This window comes from Microtus oregoni, unplaced genomic scaffold, assembly GCF_018167655.1.
Source record: "Microtus oregoni isolate MIOR12 unplaced genomic scaffold, Mior012 000040F_ref0000088, whole genome shotgun sequence".
Lineage (NCBI taxonomy): Eukaryota > Metazoa > Chordata > Mammalia > Rodentia > Cricetidae > Microtus > Microtus oregoni.
This window is the reverse complement of record NW_024543207.1, coordinates 17,341,715-17,357,879: the sequence shown is the minus strand read 5'-3', so window position 1 is coordinate 17,357,879 and position 16,165 is coordinate 17,341,715. Positions and strand designations below refer to the sequence as shown.

The 16,165-nt window shown below is 40.7% G+C and overlaps 1 protein-coding gene across 7 annotated transcripts in view; it reads right to left on the bottom strand.

Moving 5' to 3' along the window:
- Window positions 1-1,435: 1,435 nt before the first annotated feature.
- The window catches only part of LOC121433584 (zinc finger protein 728-like), a 38,617-nt gene continuing 23,887 nt past the window's right edge, over window positions 1,436-16,165 (bottom strand). For all 7 annotated transcript variants that reach the window (XM_041632064.1, XM_041632062.1, XM_041632065.1 and 4 more), the window contains 3 exons: window positions 6,789-6,915; window positions 5,310-5,405; window positions 1,436-4,485 (listed from right to left, as the gene is read on the bottom strand). In XM_041632064.1, coding sequence (XP_041487998.1) covers window positions 2,876-4,485; window positions 5,310-5,405; window positions 6,789-6,912 — 1,830 coding nt within the window. In that variant the 5' untranslated portion in view covers window positions 6,913-6,915 and the 3' untranslated portion in view covers window positions 1,436-2,875. The remainder of the gene's footprint in view (window positions 4,486-5,309; window positions 5,406-6,788; window positions 6,916-16,165) is intronic.

The following is a 16,165-nucleotide window of genomic DNA, read 5'->3' as shown; positions in this document are numbered from 1 at the left end:
AGCCAGCAAACAGTGTCTATCTGAAGAAAAATGCAGCTACCAAGAAGCTGCAATTGACTTGTGTTTTGTGGGTCTAGAAGCATTTATTAAAGCTCCCTCAGGTTTCTGTGGAAGAACTTTGACAAACAGTGGGTGCCATTAAGTAAACAGAAATTGCACTTTTATTTCCCAGTGGCCCAGACTCAAATAATCACACAGAAACTACGTAAATTACAACACTGACCAATGGCTCAGGCTTATTTAAAACTAACACTTTTGTGTGTGTCTGTGTTTTGAAAGTATTTTTATTTGATTCTTTTTTTTAAATTGATATTTATTGAGCTCTGCATTTTTCTCTGCTCCCCTCCTTACCTCTCCCCTTTCCCTTCAATCCTCCCCCAAGGTCCCCATGCTCCCAATTTACTCAGGAGATCTTGTCTTTTTATACTTTCTACTTCCTGTGTAGATTAAATCTATGTAAGTCTCTCTTAGTGTCCATATTGTTGTCTAAGTCATCTGGAATTGTGGTTTGTAGGCTGGCTTTCTTTGCTTTATGTTTAAAAACCACCTATAAGTGAGTACATGTGATAATTGTCTTTCTGTGTCTGGGTTACCACACTCAAAATGCTTTCTAGCTCTATCAATTTTCCTGCAAAATTCAAGATGTCATTATTTTTTTCTGCTGTGTAGTACTCCACTGTATAAATGTACCACATTTTCCTTATCCATTCTTTGTTCGAGGGCCATTCAGGTTGTTTCCAGGTTCTGGCTATGACAAACAAGGCTGCTATGAACACAGTTGAGCACATGTGCTTGTGGCACAATTGAGCATGCTTTGGATATATACCCAAAAGTGGTATTACTGGGTCTTGGGGAAGGTTGTTTCCTAATTTTCTGAGAAATCGCCACACTGATATCCAAAAGGGTTGTATCAGCTTGCATTCCCACCAGCAATGCAGAAGTGTTCCCTTTTCCCCACAACCTCTCCAGCATAAGTTGTCATCAGTGTTTTGATCTTGGCCATTCTTACAGGTGTAAGATAGAATCTCAGAGTTGTTTTGATTTGCATTTCTCTGATGACTAAGAATGTTGAGCATTTCCATAAGTGTCTTTCAGCCATTTTAGATACCTCTGTTGAGAGTTCTCTGTTTAGGTCTTTACTCCATTTTTTCATTGGATTATGTATTCATTTGGTGTCAAATTTCTTGAGTTCTTTGTATATTTCGGAGATCATACCTCTGTCAGATATGGAGTTAGTGAAGATCTTTTCCCATTCTGTAGGCTGTCATTTTGTCTTGTTGACCATGTCCTTTGCTTTACAGAAGCTTTTCAGTTTCAGGAGGTCCCATTTATTAATTATTTCTCTCAGTATCTGTGCTGCTGGGGTTATATTTAGGAAGTGGTTCCCTGTGCCAGTGCATTTAAGTGTACTTCCCACTTTCTCTTCTATAAGGTTCAGTGTGGCTGGCTTTATGTTGAGGTCTTTGATCCATTTGGACTTGATTTTGTGCATGGTGATAGATATGGGTCTATTTTCATTCTTCTACATGTTGAGATTCAGTTACGCCAGCACCACTCGTTAAATATGCTTTCTTTTTTCCGTTTGATATTTTTTGCTTTGTCAAGTATCAAATGTTCAAATATGTGTGGATTGATACCCGTGTCTTCTATTTGGTTCCATTGGTCCTCCTGTCTGTTCTTATGCCAATACCAGGCTGTTTTCAGTACTGTAGCTCTGTAGTAGAGTTTGAAGTCAGTGATTGTGATGCCCATAACTAACTCTTACATCTTAAATCCACCCATTTCTAATAACCTATGTATTGCCATGAGGCTGTAGCTTACTGGTAATGTTCTGGCATCTTTCTTTTTCAGTGGCTACCAGGCACCTCCTCAACTCCACCTACTCACTCGCACTCTTGATTTACTCTGCCAGGCCATTGACCAAAACAGCTTTATTCATCAACCAGTAAGGGCAACATATATACGAAAAGACATCCCATATCATCCCATTTGTATGGTTTCCAGACAGAAGAGTCTTTATATCTTTTAGGAACTGAGAAAGTATAAAACATTTTATGAATATTGTAATGTTGGTATCATTTCTCTGAAGTTTGAACTACTTTGTCTTGAGAAACACTAGAAAGTTTATTAAAGGTTTTTTTTTTTTTAAAACATGTTTGGCACTAATGGCATTTTTCTCCAGTATGAATTATCAGGTGTTTCAAAAGTTTTTATTAAGTGCACAAGACCTTGGCATATTCTTCACAGGCTTTCTCTCACACATAAGTTCTTAGAAGTTGTTTAAGACCAGAAGTCAGGGGAAAAGCCTTGCCATTCTCCACACTCATAATAGACTGGTGTTGAGAATGTGCTATGTAATTTATAAATTCTTTGCCACATTCTTCACACTTGTAGGGTTTCACTCCAGAATGAATTCTTTGAGGTCCCTTAAGGTTTCTGGTACAACTGAGCAGTCTGCCACTCTTCACATTTGTAAGGTTTCTATCCAGTGTGAGTTCATTTGTGCTGAGTAAGGTATGGCTTTTTATAGAAGGCTTTTCCACAATCCTTATAATTACAGGGTTTCTTTCTATTGTGGATTATCAAGTGAGAATAAATAATCCAGAAAGTTCTAAAGAACTCACCACATATTTTAGATTGCATACTTTCTTTCCTATATGAATGCTCTTGCTTCTGAAAGTAGTAATGGAAAACAAAGCTTTCCCACATACTTCTCAGCTGTAGGGTTTCTCCCCTATAGGAAGTCTCTTGTGTACTTTAAGTAATGATACAGCATGGATGACCTTGCCACATACGTCAAAATGCTAGGGCTTCTCTTCTGTATGAATTCTCTTGTGTTCAGAAAGTCCTGATGGATGAATGACACACTCTTCACTTACAGGGTCTCTCCTGTATGAATATTCATGTGCTTAGATAGTCCTGATGGACCAGTAAAGGCCTGGTCACATACTTTACATTTGTATTTTTTCTTTCCTATATGGGTACTCTTGTGTTTAGAAAGTCCAGAAGGACGAGTAAAAGCCTTGCCACATACGTCACATTTGTGGGGTTTCTCTCCTGTATGAATCCTCTTGTGTACAGAAAGTCCAGATGGACAATTGAAGGCCTTTTCGCACACTTCACACTTGTAGGGTTTGTCTCCTATATGAATCCTTTTGTGTACAGAAAGTTGTGAAGGAATATAGAAGGCCCTACCACATACATCACACTTGTAGGGCGTCTCTCCTTTATGAATTTTCTTGTGTACACAAAGTCCTGATGGACCTCTGAAGGCTTTGCCACATACTTCACACTTGTAGGGCTTTTCTCCTGTATGAATCATCTTATGTATAGAAAGTCCTGATGGATTACTGAAGGCCCTGCCACACACTTCACATTTGTAGGGTTTCTCTCCGGTGTGAATTTTCTTGTGGACAGAAAGTCCTGTTGGACGTTTAAAGGCTTTGCCACATACTTCACACTTGTAGGGTTTCTCTTCTGTATGGATTTTCTTGTGGACAGAAAGTCCTGATGTAGTATTGAAGGCTTTGCCACATACTTCACACTCATAGGGTTTCTCTCCTGTATGAATCCTTTTGTGTACAAAAAGATGTGATGGAATATAGAAGCCCTTTCCACATAATTCACACTTATAAGGTTTCTCTCCTGTATGAATTCTCATGTGTTCAGAAACTCGTGACGGAAAACTGAAGGCTCTACCACATACATCACACTTGTAGGGCTTGTCTCCTGTATGACTGCTCTTGTGTTCAGATAGCACTGATAAACATTTGAAGGACTTCCCACATACTTCACACCTGTAGGGTTTCTCTTCTGTATGAATTCGTTTGTGTACAGTAAGTTGTGATGGAAAACAGAAGGCCTTGTCACATGCTTCACACTTGTAGGGTCTAATTCCTGTATGAATTCTCTTATGATCAGAAAGCCGAGATGGAGCACAGAAGGCCTTGCCACATACTTCACACTTGTAGGTTTTCTCCCCTGAATGAATCATTTTGTGTAGAGAAAGTCTTGATGGAATGCAGAAGGCCTTTCCACACACTTCACACTTGTAGGGTTTCTCTCCAGTATGAACACTTTTGTGTACAGAAAGTTGTGATTGAACATGGAAGGCCTTGCCACATACTTCACACTTGTAGGGTCTCTCTCCTGTATGGATTTTCTTGTGTATAAGAAGTATTGATGGATGTTTGAAGGTTTTGCCACATACTTCACACTTGTAGGGTTTTATTCCTCTATGAATTCTCTTGTGTTCAGTAAGTCGTGATGGAAAACAGAAGTCCTCAGCATATATATCACAATTGTAGGGTTTCTCTCCTGTATGAATTCTCTTGTGCACACAAAGTGACGATAGAAAATGGAAGGCTTTCCCACATTCTTCACACTTATCTGGCTTCATTCTTAAGTTAATTTTCTGATGACTAATAGGTTGTGAGTTCCAAGGAAGGGTTTTGTCACATTCTTTGCCTGTATAGTATTTGTTTCCTGATGAGTAAAAGTTAAGAAATGAATGAAAACTGAGCAAAATTCTCTATATTTATGCTTATTTTTAAAACCAGAAATATTGATTCATACCTGTAATTTATAATATAAATAATGCTACATTCAAATTTCTAAAGCTGTGTTCAGTGTAGCCTAATTTAAAAAAACCATAAATTGAAATTATGTAACTTGTAGTGAAGGATGAAGACCATGACGACATAGAACATAGAAACAAATCAATATTAATGAATGTCAAACATGTAAAGAAGGCATAACATCAAGAAGAAAACAAGACTATTACACTATTGTAAATGAGCCATTTATAGAAATAGAGAAACTTTATAACTAGATAAACACAAAGTATAACATTAGTCAAAGTTGGAAACATATGTTTTTATAGTACATATATTTGCTAAATTCAGACCTCTAGTTTTGGAAGGTCTGAAAGTTAGACTGCATAACTAGAAACCTGTCGATAACAATATTCGATAACACTGTTCAAGAATTGAAGACAGGAGGATCTCTGCATAGTTTATGAATAAATATCCACTGACCAACTTAGGAAAAATAGATCATGTTCACCCTCAAATGAGAGAGCTTAGTCACTTACTGTAAACATAAGCTGACCTGATGGGAGAAGGACAGAGCATAAGAAAATCAAAGTACCATAAATATCCACTTTTCACAGCAAAAGATACAAAAGGAGATCCTTAAAACATTATGTCCATGAGAACATTGTGAGTCAGTGTTCGTGATAAAACCTGGCTTTCTGTTGGGTCTCTGGCCTTCCCCTCCTTGTTACCTCTGTCTCCCTCATTCCTACACACCTGTTTCCATGGCAGCTGCTGTGAGTCTCTTCATGTCTGAAGGGTCTTGTGTTTGCTCCAGAAATGTGATCAGGGAAGGCTTAGAGGAAGCAAGACCTATTTATGGGAAAAGAGAACATCATTAGTTTTTTCTCCGAGGATAGCTGTAGTAATGAGGTGAGCAGGCCTGCTTTTTGAGGGCCGCTGCCCGGCTCCTGGCCCTGGGCTAGCTTTACCCAAAATAATTACACATAAATTGTATTCTTTTAAACATTACCTGGCCCATTAGTTCTAGCCTCTTATTGGCTAATTCTCACATCTTGATAACCCATTTCTAATAATCTATGTAGCATCACGAGGTGGTGGCTTACTGGGAAAGATTCGGCACGTCTGACCTGGCAGCTGGCTCCATGGCGTCTGACCAACTATGCTTTCTTTCTCCCACCATTCTGTTCTGTTTACTCTGCCTACCTAATTTTCTGTCCTATCAAAGGGCCAAGGCAGTTTCTTTATTAACCAATGAAAGTAACACATAGACAGAAGACCCTCCTCCATCAGATAGCATGTCCTCTCTAGGACTGTATGTATAAGGAATGAGAAGATACAATGAGGGCTGTAGAGGATTAGATGTTCATGAGTTTCCTGACGGGCACATCAGAATGCTTAGGAAGAATTTAGGATTTGCAGGTCTTTAGTTAGCTTCATGTCCCTCAGTTACAAGAAGAAATATTAAAACTGAAGAGTGCAATATTCTTTTTATCATATAAGCTTCCCACTCATGCCATTTACTTTCTAACATTACCACCAATATAAAGAATACCTCTATAAAAAGGATGGGAAGCTGCTATGAACACGAGAAGAAATAAAATTATTCTAAGGTATAGGAATATTCTCTTCAGTTTTTCTTAAAATTTGCCCCATAAATTTCATTGTTGGAAGCACAAGCACCCTTGAGATACTGTAGAAAGAAATCAAGTTTATGCTGACAGTTAATTAAGAGCACACCATGGAAGATTCCCTCACGCACACTGTAGAATTTTACCTTAAGCTGTGTTTCTTTTCTTCATGCTCTGGAACATTTGTTTAACGATGCAAAGATATGTTACATTTGTTTGAGTAAATGAACTTCCCTTGCAGTCAGGATGCTGAGTCAGCAACTAGCTGACAGGAAGTGGGAGGGAGAAGCCAGGTGGAGAAGGGTTTTTAAACAGGGGTGAGGAGAAGAATGAGGGCTTTTTATTAGACACAAGCAAGGAGAGGAGTTAGCTGCTATTCAGACTCTCTGAGGAGCAGAGTTCCACCTGAACCTTTGAATCTTGAGTTCTTTAGAAGGCCAGGGATTTCGAGAAGTTCCCTCACAGCTTTGAGAGACTGCCTGAGGGAACTCTCTCTCAGGCTGCAGCTCTGGTGACTTAACCACTGTTGGCAGTGGCAGAATTGCACTTCCTAATTAGAACAGCCATTGATTAAAAGGCAGCATCAATTGAAAGGACGACATACCCAGGAACACGAGGTTGCTGTAATTCTCGAGTATCACATCCCTGTACAGACTCCACTGAGCAGGCTCCAGGTAGTCACCCTCCTCTGCAGAGAAAACAATGGCCACATCCCTGAAAGACAGCATTTCCTGAAACAAATAAGAAAAATGAATGCTAATTAAAACTGCCAGGGAAAACACAAATAACAAGAGGCATATGTACTTCTAGATATTAATCTAAAGGTCACCCAGAGTGAGAAGAGAGCTAGAAGCCCTTCTGACATAGGTAAGCAACGTCCCTAACATAAGTCTGATGCAGTACTGTGATGATACACAGGACTCATCATTAAGGAAAGTGAATGACAGAAGATCCTAGAAACTCCCATGGATATCCTACCTTTAAGAACCATACAATGGAGAGCGAGTATCTACAAAAGAGTATTGTTGAGGCTGGAGAGATGGCTCGGTAGTAAAAAGCACTGACTGCTCTTCCAAAGCACCTGGAATTGATTCCCAGCAGCCATGGCTGCTCAGAACTGTCTGTAACTCCAGTTCCAGAGGCTCAATCTCTTACACAAGGACACTAGCATTCCCACCATGCACACAACATAAATCCATCCATATATACATAATAAAATTTTGAAATAAAATAGGCATTTTTGTCCCATTCTTATAATACTCCATACATAATGTATATTTCTCACAGTAGATAACCATGGTGATGGAAAGGGTACTGCTCAACCCCTTTATGAACAATCAAAAATGATAAACACAATGAAGATGCAGATCTGATGAAGCAACTCTGGGCTGAGGTTTGGCTTCCCGAGGATGTACAGAGTGATGCAAATGACTGTGTATCAAGGGACATGAGTTTCAGCCATCAAGGGGAAGATCAATAAATGAGCAATTTGTAGACAAAATGGAATCACATGTATTTTAACAAATTTCTAATGAGGCAATTTAGCAGTAAGTTCACTCACTGCGGGGACTTACGCTGACTCAAGTTTCTCAGAAGCCCTGATGAAAGGACCAAGGGAATGATGTAGAAGGCACAGCTTACAGAAAGCATTAGAGGAACTAGAATTGTTAGACATGAAGGATATATTTCTTCAGTCGAAGAAAATGACTGATGTCTGTTCACTAGGAAACCTGGAATGGATGCTGTCTACCACGGTGGTGATTTTCTGCTAGTGTACGGCTGCAGCGTCACCTGAATCTCACCTCCACCCCAAATCCTCGGCGTTGTTCAGGCTCCCATTCCGAGCTTTGTCTCTCAGGGAATAAAGCCCTCCTTATGAAAGTGGTCCCATGGAATCTGCATTCTCAGTCAACAGAAACCAAGCTTATGCTTATTACAAACCTGTCCTCCTCAGGCCCTTACCCTAAACTCTGTTCCTCTGTGAAGAGAACCCATTTTAGGGTAAAGGTCACAGGTGCCTCGCCAGGGAAATGTACATTTCAATGGAGTTTCAACGTAGCCATGCCCAAAGCTTTGTTGCCATAATTTTAAATGGAAACCTTTTCCCAATGTTTAACTGTGTTTAAAGGTGGAAAAAAAAATAAACTGCTTGGTCAAACTCAAGAAATTTTTGACCCAGTGCCAGCTAATGTGGTGCTGACCCTGGTTTCATTCTTAACTTCATGTGGATATTTTCTGTGACAGCAATAAAGCCTGGAGGAACAATGACAATGTGGGGCTGGGTCCAAAGTTAAGGAAGGTTTTCTTTCATTAGAAATTAGGGACAAACCGACAAAGAACTCACTTAAAAGAATTCATGATCTTAAATGAGAGAGTGGGATAAATATAGGTTCTTCTCAGGACCCAGTGACAGCGTTTTACACTTATTGAAATATTTGTTAAGATCCCAAGGAACAAAATACTCAGAGCAATACCTCTTCCACTTTATACTCATAGGAACTAAGGTAACAAGAGGCTACAAAAGAGGAGAGAAGAATCCTTGTCAATTATTTTTTGCAAACCACAAGAAATAGAAACAAACAGAAACACACACAAAATGAACTAACAAAAAATAAATAACATTTTTCCCTTGCTGGACACATCTTGGCAGGTCACAGCAAGGCTCCATGTACTAAGGAGCTGCTTGGTTTCCAGGTTTAGTCTTCCTGAACAATTTTGATTGGAACTCAAAGCCCTTTGGCCATGTGGGCCTTTTCTCCCAATGGGATGCAAAGTGTGGCCTCTATAACACCCAAGGTCTAAGAAATGGTGGGCGGGCTCTGCTCTACAGCTTGAGCCAACTCGGCTACCGCAGAGCTTAGATTTTGATGTTGTTATTTGCTTATTCTTGTTAGTTTATTTTGTTTATCCCACAGAGTGGTAATAACTCAACATAGATTGCTTAATGGTCCCTTCATGGGGAAAATTAAAATGGGCACAGTTTCTAGTACCAGAACAATTACAATTAGGAATAAAACCTTAAACCAACACTGTATAAGTTCCCAGAGTTATTAGTCCTGCAATATATGGACAATATTCTCTTCGGCTCATCTGTCAAATCCATACTTAAATGAGTGCTTAATTTTCATGGTAAAGAAACTAAAATAACAAAATGTATAATTTTGTGCTATTTCAACTGGGTAAACACTAACCTGCCAATCACTACTAATGATTTGGCTCTGTGCTTTAAGATGCTTTCTGAAAGCTTTCCTTCTAAGAAATGTAACACCTGAAACACAGCAGGTTATTAGCTTGTTAAGTAACGTTAGATAGCTCATAGATTTAATCCCTTATTGGTAAAGAACTTCAGTGATTATTATACCACTAAATACAATTCAGTATGGTTATCTGTTCTGTACTAATAATTGGCAGGTTGCAATGTCATCTGACTCAGGATCTATAATCACTGTGGTAGTTGAATAGGTATGGCCCCCATGGATTCTTGTGTTTGAACACTTGGCCCATAGGGAGTAGCACTGTTAGGAGGTGTGGCCTTGATAGTGTGTCACTATGGAGTCAGGCTTTGATATCTCATATATGCTCAAGCCAAACCCAATTCTTTCTGCCTGAGGATCAAAATGTAGAACTCTCACCTCCTTCTCCAGCACCATGCTTGCCTGCCACCCACAATAATAATAATGGGCTAAAGCTTTGGAACCATAAGCTCACGCCAAATATGTTTTCCTTTGTAAGAATTGCCATGATCATGGAGTCTATTCACAGCACAGAAACCATAACTAAGACAATCATCATCCAAAGGATACCATTCAAAAATCATTTTCAATAGCCCATGGGTGTTGCCTAAAATTACATCTAAAAATCTTATAGAGATTATTTTCAATGTTTTAATAAATGGCTTTTCAAAAGGACAAGGAGTCTACTCTTTATATCCAAATTCTGAATACTCCACAGAAAATATTTTACCCATTCCTGGGTTATATAGCTCAGCAGTCTAAAGGTGCTATTATCAGTCATCTTTATTAAGTATTTTCCAACCACTGAGTATTTTGACTAACCTCATGTATAAACTAGCACATGATGCATTGAAATATCTCTCTGTTCTCTATAAATTCTTAAATTAGGATTAATAAATTCATTCGAGTGTAAGAGGATCCGAGCATCCTGCACACTGAGGAAATGCGTTTCCTGAGGGAGTGGGTGGACAGAATTTATTTATTATTGGTTTGAGATAGGCTCTCACCATGTAGCTCTGCATACTGAGAACTTGTATAAACCAGACTGGCCTCAAATTCCCAGAGATCCACCTGTTTCCACCAGCAAGCATAAGGCTAAATCAGAAGAAAATGTCAAGGAAGAAAAAAGAGATAATAAGACAGAGGAAAGCATAAAGACAGACAAACCATCAAGTGAGGAGAGTGATCTAGAAATTGACAATGAAGGTGTACTTGAGCCAGACCCTGATGTCTCTCAAGAGATGGGAGATGAAAATGCAGACATAACTGAGGAGATGATGGATCAAGCAAATGAAAAGAAGGGGGCTGCCACAGAGGCCCTAAATGATGGTGAGCTGCAGAAAGCTATTGACTTGTTCACTGATGCCGTCAAGCTAAATCCTCGCTTGGCTATTCTGTATGCCAAGAGAGCCAGTGTCTTCGTTAAATTACAGAAGCCAAACGCTGCTATCTGAGACTGTGACAGAGCCATTGAGATAAACTCTGATTCAGCTCAGCCATACACCTGGTGGGGGAAAGCACACAGACTCCTGGGTCACTGGGAAGAAGCAGCTCATGACCTAGCCCTGGCCTGTAAACTGGATTGTGACGAGGATGCCAGCGCAATGCTGAAAGAGGTTCAACCTCGGGCTCAAAAAATTGCTGAACATTGGAGAAAATATGCGAAAACACGAAGAGCGAGATAAAAGAAAGAATAGAAAGGGTGAAGAAAGCTCAAGAAGAGGATGAAAGAACCTAAAGGGAAGAAGAAGCCAGAAGACAGTCTGGGGCTCAGGATAGCTCTTTTCCAGGTGGTTTTCCTGGAGGAATGCCTGGAATGGGAGGGTGCATGCCTGGAATGGGAGGGGCATGCCTGGAATGGCAGGAATGCCTGGACTCAAAGAAATCCTCAGTGACGCTGAGGTTCTTGCAGCAAAGCAGGATCCAGAAGTCATGGTGGCTTTCCAGGATGTGGCCCAAAACCCAGCAAATATGTCAAAATATCAGAGCAACCAAAAGGTTATGAATCTCATCAGTAAATTGTCAGGCAAGTTTGGAGGTCAAGTGTAATGTCAAACAGAGCCCTTGCTGAACGAAGAGCAGCTTAGCTCACTTACTGGATGTTGCGATAATACAAATCAGTGTACCTCTGACCTCATCAGGAGAGCTGGGGTGCTTCGAAGACTATCCCTACCTTTCTGCATCAAATGTGGCTGAAGCATTTTACAGTGGTTTTCCATTAGTGTCTTCATTCAGATAATGTTTTCCTACTAGGGATTATAAACACTTTTCACCCTTAAACATATTTTAAAAATTTAGGGGGTATTAATTCCTCCATTTTTCTTTACTAATCTCTTTGGGTTTTTCCTTTGAGTTACTGGGCAAGAAAGCTGAATATGGTCAACTTACTGCTCTCATGAATGGAAATAAAGATTCGTTAGTGGGAAGTAAATAAAACTCATTTAAGTTGAAAATAAATAAATAAATTCATTCAAAATGGTAAAGAAAAACCAAAAATTCAGCTTAAACTTGTAACAATAGGCTGATAGTTAAATCTATAAATAGGTCATTTTAATTTACTGCAGTATACGACACATGTGATTCAACTCTTGTTTAGGAAAATGGGTCCACTAGATAACATTATAAAAAACAGATGTTTTTAAATAATAGTCAAGTGACTTGACTCCACTTGGCTGATGACCTCATCAGGATTAAAAACAACCATGTGGCTAGCAGCCTTCTTTAGAATGATTAAAGAACACTTGTCATGTGATTACACTGTGATTTGGATCAAAATGACCACGGGATATAACCATTTAAGGCAGCACCTATAAAACTTCTTAGTCCATCCGTGCCCTTTATGTATTATTGTATTTTCTTTGTAGACTAAGCAGACAACCGCGTGTCTCCAAGGTATTTTAGATTAGAATAGATTTTTATATAACACTAAATTCCTCAGGTTATAATGATATATTCAAGCTAACAAAAAACCGACTGACAGATGTATGTCCAACAATTTATGTCTTTGTTAACTTGTGTGTAGCCACTTATTTCTTTGTTAACACAAAGCCATGCCCAACTATGATGCTTATAAATCGCAGCAATGACCTTCATAGAAAGATAACCCTATAGGTGCAGTAGTGGCATCCATGCCATGGTGGCAATGAACATCTTTTTAACTGGATTAAGATCCGCTCAACAACCCACACAGGAGCACTGGACTGAGCTCCCAAGGTCCCAAGGAGGAGCAGAAGGAGGGAGAACATGAGCAAAGAATTCGGGACCACGAGGCATGCATCCACCCACTGAGACAGTGGAGCTGATCTACGGGGAGCTCACCAAGGCCAGCTGGACTGTGACCGAAAAAGCATGGGATAAAACCGGACTCTCTGAACATGGCGAACAATGAGGGCTGATGAGACACCAAGGACAATGGCAGGGGGTTTTGATCCTACTTAATGTGCTGGCTTTGTGGGAGCCTAGCCAGTTTGGATGTTCACCTTCCTAGATATGGATGGAGGGGGGAGGACCTAGGACTTACCACAGGGCAGGGAACCCGGACTGCTCTGTGGACTGGAGAGGGGGGGGGGAGAGGAGTGGGGGGAGGGGGAGAAGGGTGGGAGGAGGGGGAGAAGGGTGGGAGGAGGGGGAGAAGGGTGGGAGGAGGGGGAGAAGGGTGGGAGGAGGGGAAGGGAAATGGGAGGCTGGGAGGAGGTGGAAACTTGTTTTTTGTTTATGTTTTTTTTTTCTTCTTTTCGCAATAAAAAAAAATAAAGCATGAGGCCAGAGGGGGAAAAAAAAAAAAAAAAGATCCGCTCAACAAGAGGAGGATCATTCCCGGTTCAGGAAACCTAGACAACAACGTAGAGCTAGTGAAGTCAAGGAACTTGGAGGAGAATCTGCAACTACCAGTTAATTAATTCAGCATAATCCCCAATTCTATTCTAAGGGTTTGTCGTTCTACTCACAGGTAAATATAGTAGCCACCCCTTTTCTTTACAGCAGGTAGAGACCCATATGAGGAACTGTGGGATGTGGACAGCACAGCTCCTACACCTAAGGCTCCGCTATCATTTCAAAGGAGCGGGTAGGAAGCTCTGAGAGCCAGAGGAGTTGGGATTTTTGTTGAGAGACTGCCTCCTGAGGATGAAAGAAGTTACACCCAGAGTCTCACCAAATGACTTCAAAGATGATCTGAAAAAGATGACACCAGCAAACACGGCAATGCAGAATGGGAGGGATGCGAGAGAGACCTCAACATTACACAAAGAACTAGAGCCAATGAAGTGATGCTAGGGGAACCAGAGGTCATCTTCCCAAGGGAAGAACACAATAATTGGTTATTTCAATGCCGAACAGTTACATACACAAGTAAGATTGTACACGCCAAGCAAATATATACCTATGTGTGTATTCATATATGCATATGTAAGTACATATATATATCATATGCATATATAACAACAGTTAATGAAAGAGACCATGAATGTAAAGTTTAAATGCTCAGTATACAGTTACCGATTGTACCTAACGAATAGTACATGGACTTGAACCTGGAAACACTGCGTTGACTTCTCTTCCATCTGGCATGTATTTAAATAGTTACCACAAAAAAAGAGAACAATTGAATACAGTCTTTGATAGTCAAGTAGACAAACTGACACATACACTTACACTCAAAATATGTCACTTCAGTTGGACACTGTCCTTGGAGAAAACTGACCAAAATGTTTTACCGCAAAAGCAGAAAATGACAACAAACTGCTTCTCAGGTGTATTCCTTTGTTTCTCTCAGCAAAACCGGTCCAAAAGACTCGTGCGTCTTCTCTACATGGCCTCTGACAGATACACAGTCTTCGCCAGGAAACACATCTCAATACCCAAACCCGAGGTCCCTTCAAGAGTTTACCCAGATTTGTTGAACATGACAGGTTACCACCTGAGTTTGTAAAGACCAGTAACTCCAACTCCATCCACATCATCACTCACACTGACAGTAATCAGGATAAGAGCCTGGGAGGAAAGGGCAGGACTGCACACCGAGGGAGACTGGATGCCTTCCCAGGGGAGAGGAAGGAATCCCATGTTCACAGTTTACTGCCTGGATGGTGGCAATACCACACGTGAAGGACAGTGGTAAGTGTAGTTGTATTACCATTTGCTGAGCTGGAATTCTCATCTGGAAAATTCAGGTAATGTTAGAAGAAAGAACCATGATGTTATGATAGAAAATAATGATGAATATGCAAAGATAACAAACATTCCCTGAAAATCCAGAGAAACAGTCAAACAGGCAAAGGAGATGTTCCTTCGCGATAGAAGCATCTAGTCATCAACACATGATGAAGTAACAAAAGGATGTTCGTGAAAAAATGGGCCATTTCTCCCCTCTGCTGTGGAATAATCTTCTTGTACACTGTAAAGATTTGTCACTAGAACTGGTCTAAAATGCTGATTGGGCAGCAGCCAGGCAGGAGGTATGGAATGGGCAACCAACTGAAGGTGAAGGGCGGGGCCTGTGGAGTCTGCCAGTAGACTCAGAAGGAGCAGGAGATTAATGTTCCATATTAATAAAGATACTGCCATGTGGCAGGGGGCAAATAAGGGGTTAATTTAAAATGTAAGAGTTAATAAATAAGCCTGAGCTATTGGTAGAGAATATTAAATCATATTCACGGTGATTTATTATTTGGGAACTGCCTGGGGGAGAGACACATCCGCCTACACCTCTCCCTTTCAGAGATATCCAAGCCTCCTCTTGTCAATCATGAGATCCATTTATCTCATCACACCAAGTCCTCTCTTACATCTGAAAAGGAGTCAAAATTTCCGACATCACAGTCTCAAAAGGAATTGGATGCAGTATTACTCTCAGTATGTTTCACTCTGCAATGTGAAGTTCGTAATTATCTGGATTCAGCAAAGGTAGGTTCATACTGACTACAAGATTATCCTGTGGGTATATGGGAGTGGAATGTGACGATTCTGATCTCAAGAGCGTATATAACTCGTTTTTATTCCACCAGAGGCTTCCATAAATCTCCCAATTCATTCCAAGGGAAAAGGAAATCCCATACAGCAATCTGTCCCTGGAAACTAGGAACTTTAGGAACAGAGAGGTGAGCTTCCTAAAGTATGGCAGGATATAGGTGTTCTATAGCATATAGGTAGAGCCAGGCGGTGGTGGGACACGCCTTTAATCCCAGTACTCTGCGAGGCAGAGGCAAGGGGATCTCTGTGAGTTCAAAGCTGTCCTGATCTACAGAGTGAGTTCCAGAATAACCAGAGGTGTTACACAAAAAAAGCGCCTATCTTGGAAAAAAGAAAAGACAAAAAACAAAACAAAAACAAACAAACAAACAACAAAAAAAAAACAAGAGGGAGAAAGAGAAAAAGAAGAAAAAAATATTATAGGTGAGTCTAGGTGTCCGCCCTTTCTGGAAGTCCTGAGAAATCTGACTATTGCCATGTGACCCAGAGGCAGCTAAGGGGGAGCATGCTTCTCCAGCCAAGCAGGAAAGAGAGCCTCCTTCAGCTCCTCAACCACCAGAAGCAGGGATGGGCTCTGGCAGCAGGGGCGTCCTAGGAGACTGGGCACTCACAGCACATGGCTTTGGCGTGGCGCCCTCTCCCCTGTCAAACCGGCACCCGTGTGCAGTGGCCCAGCCTAGCTCAGCACAGCATCTAAAGGTCAGCATCTCCCGCCTCCCTGTTAAGCAGCCCAAGTCAGCAACCTCCACGCCGGACCCGCCACCTTGCACAGTCCCTC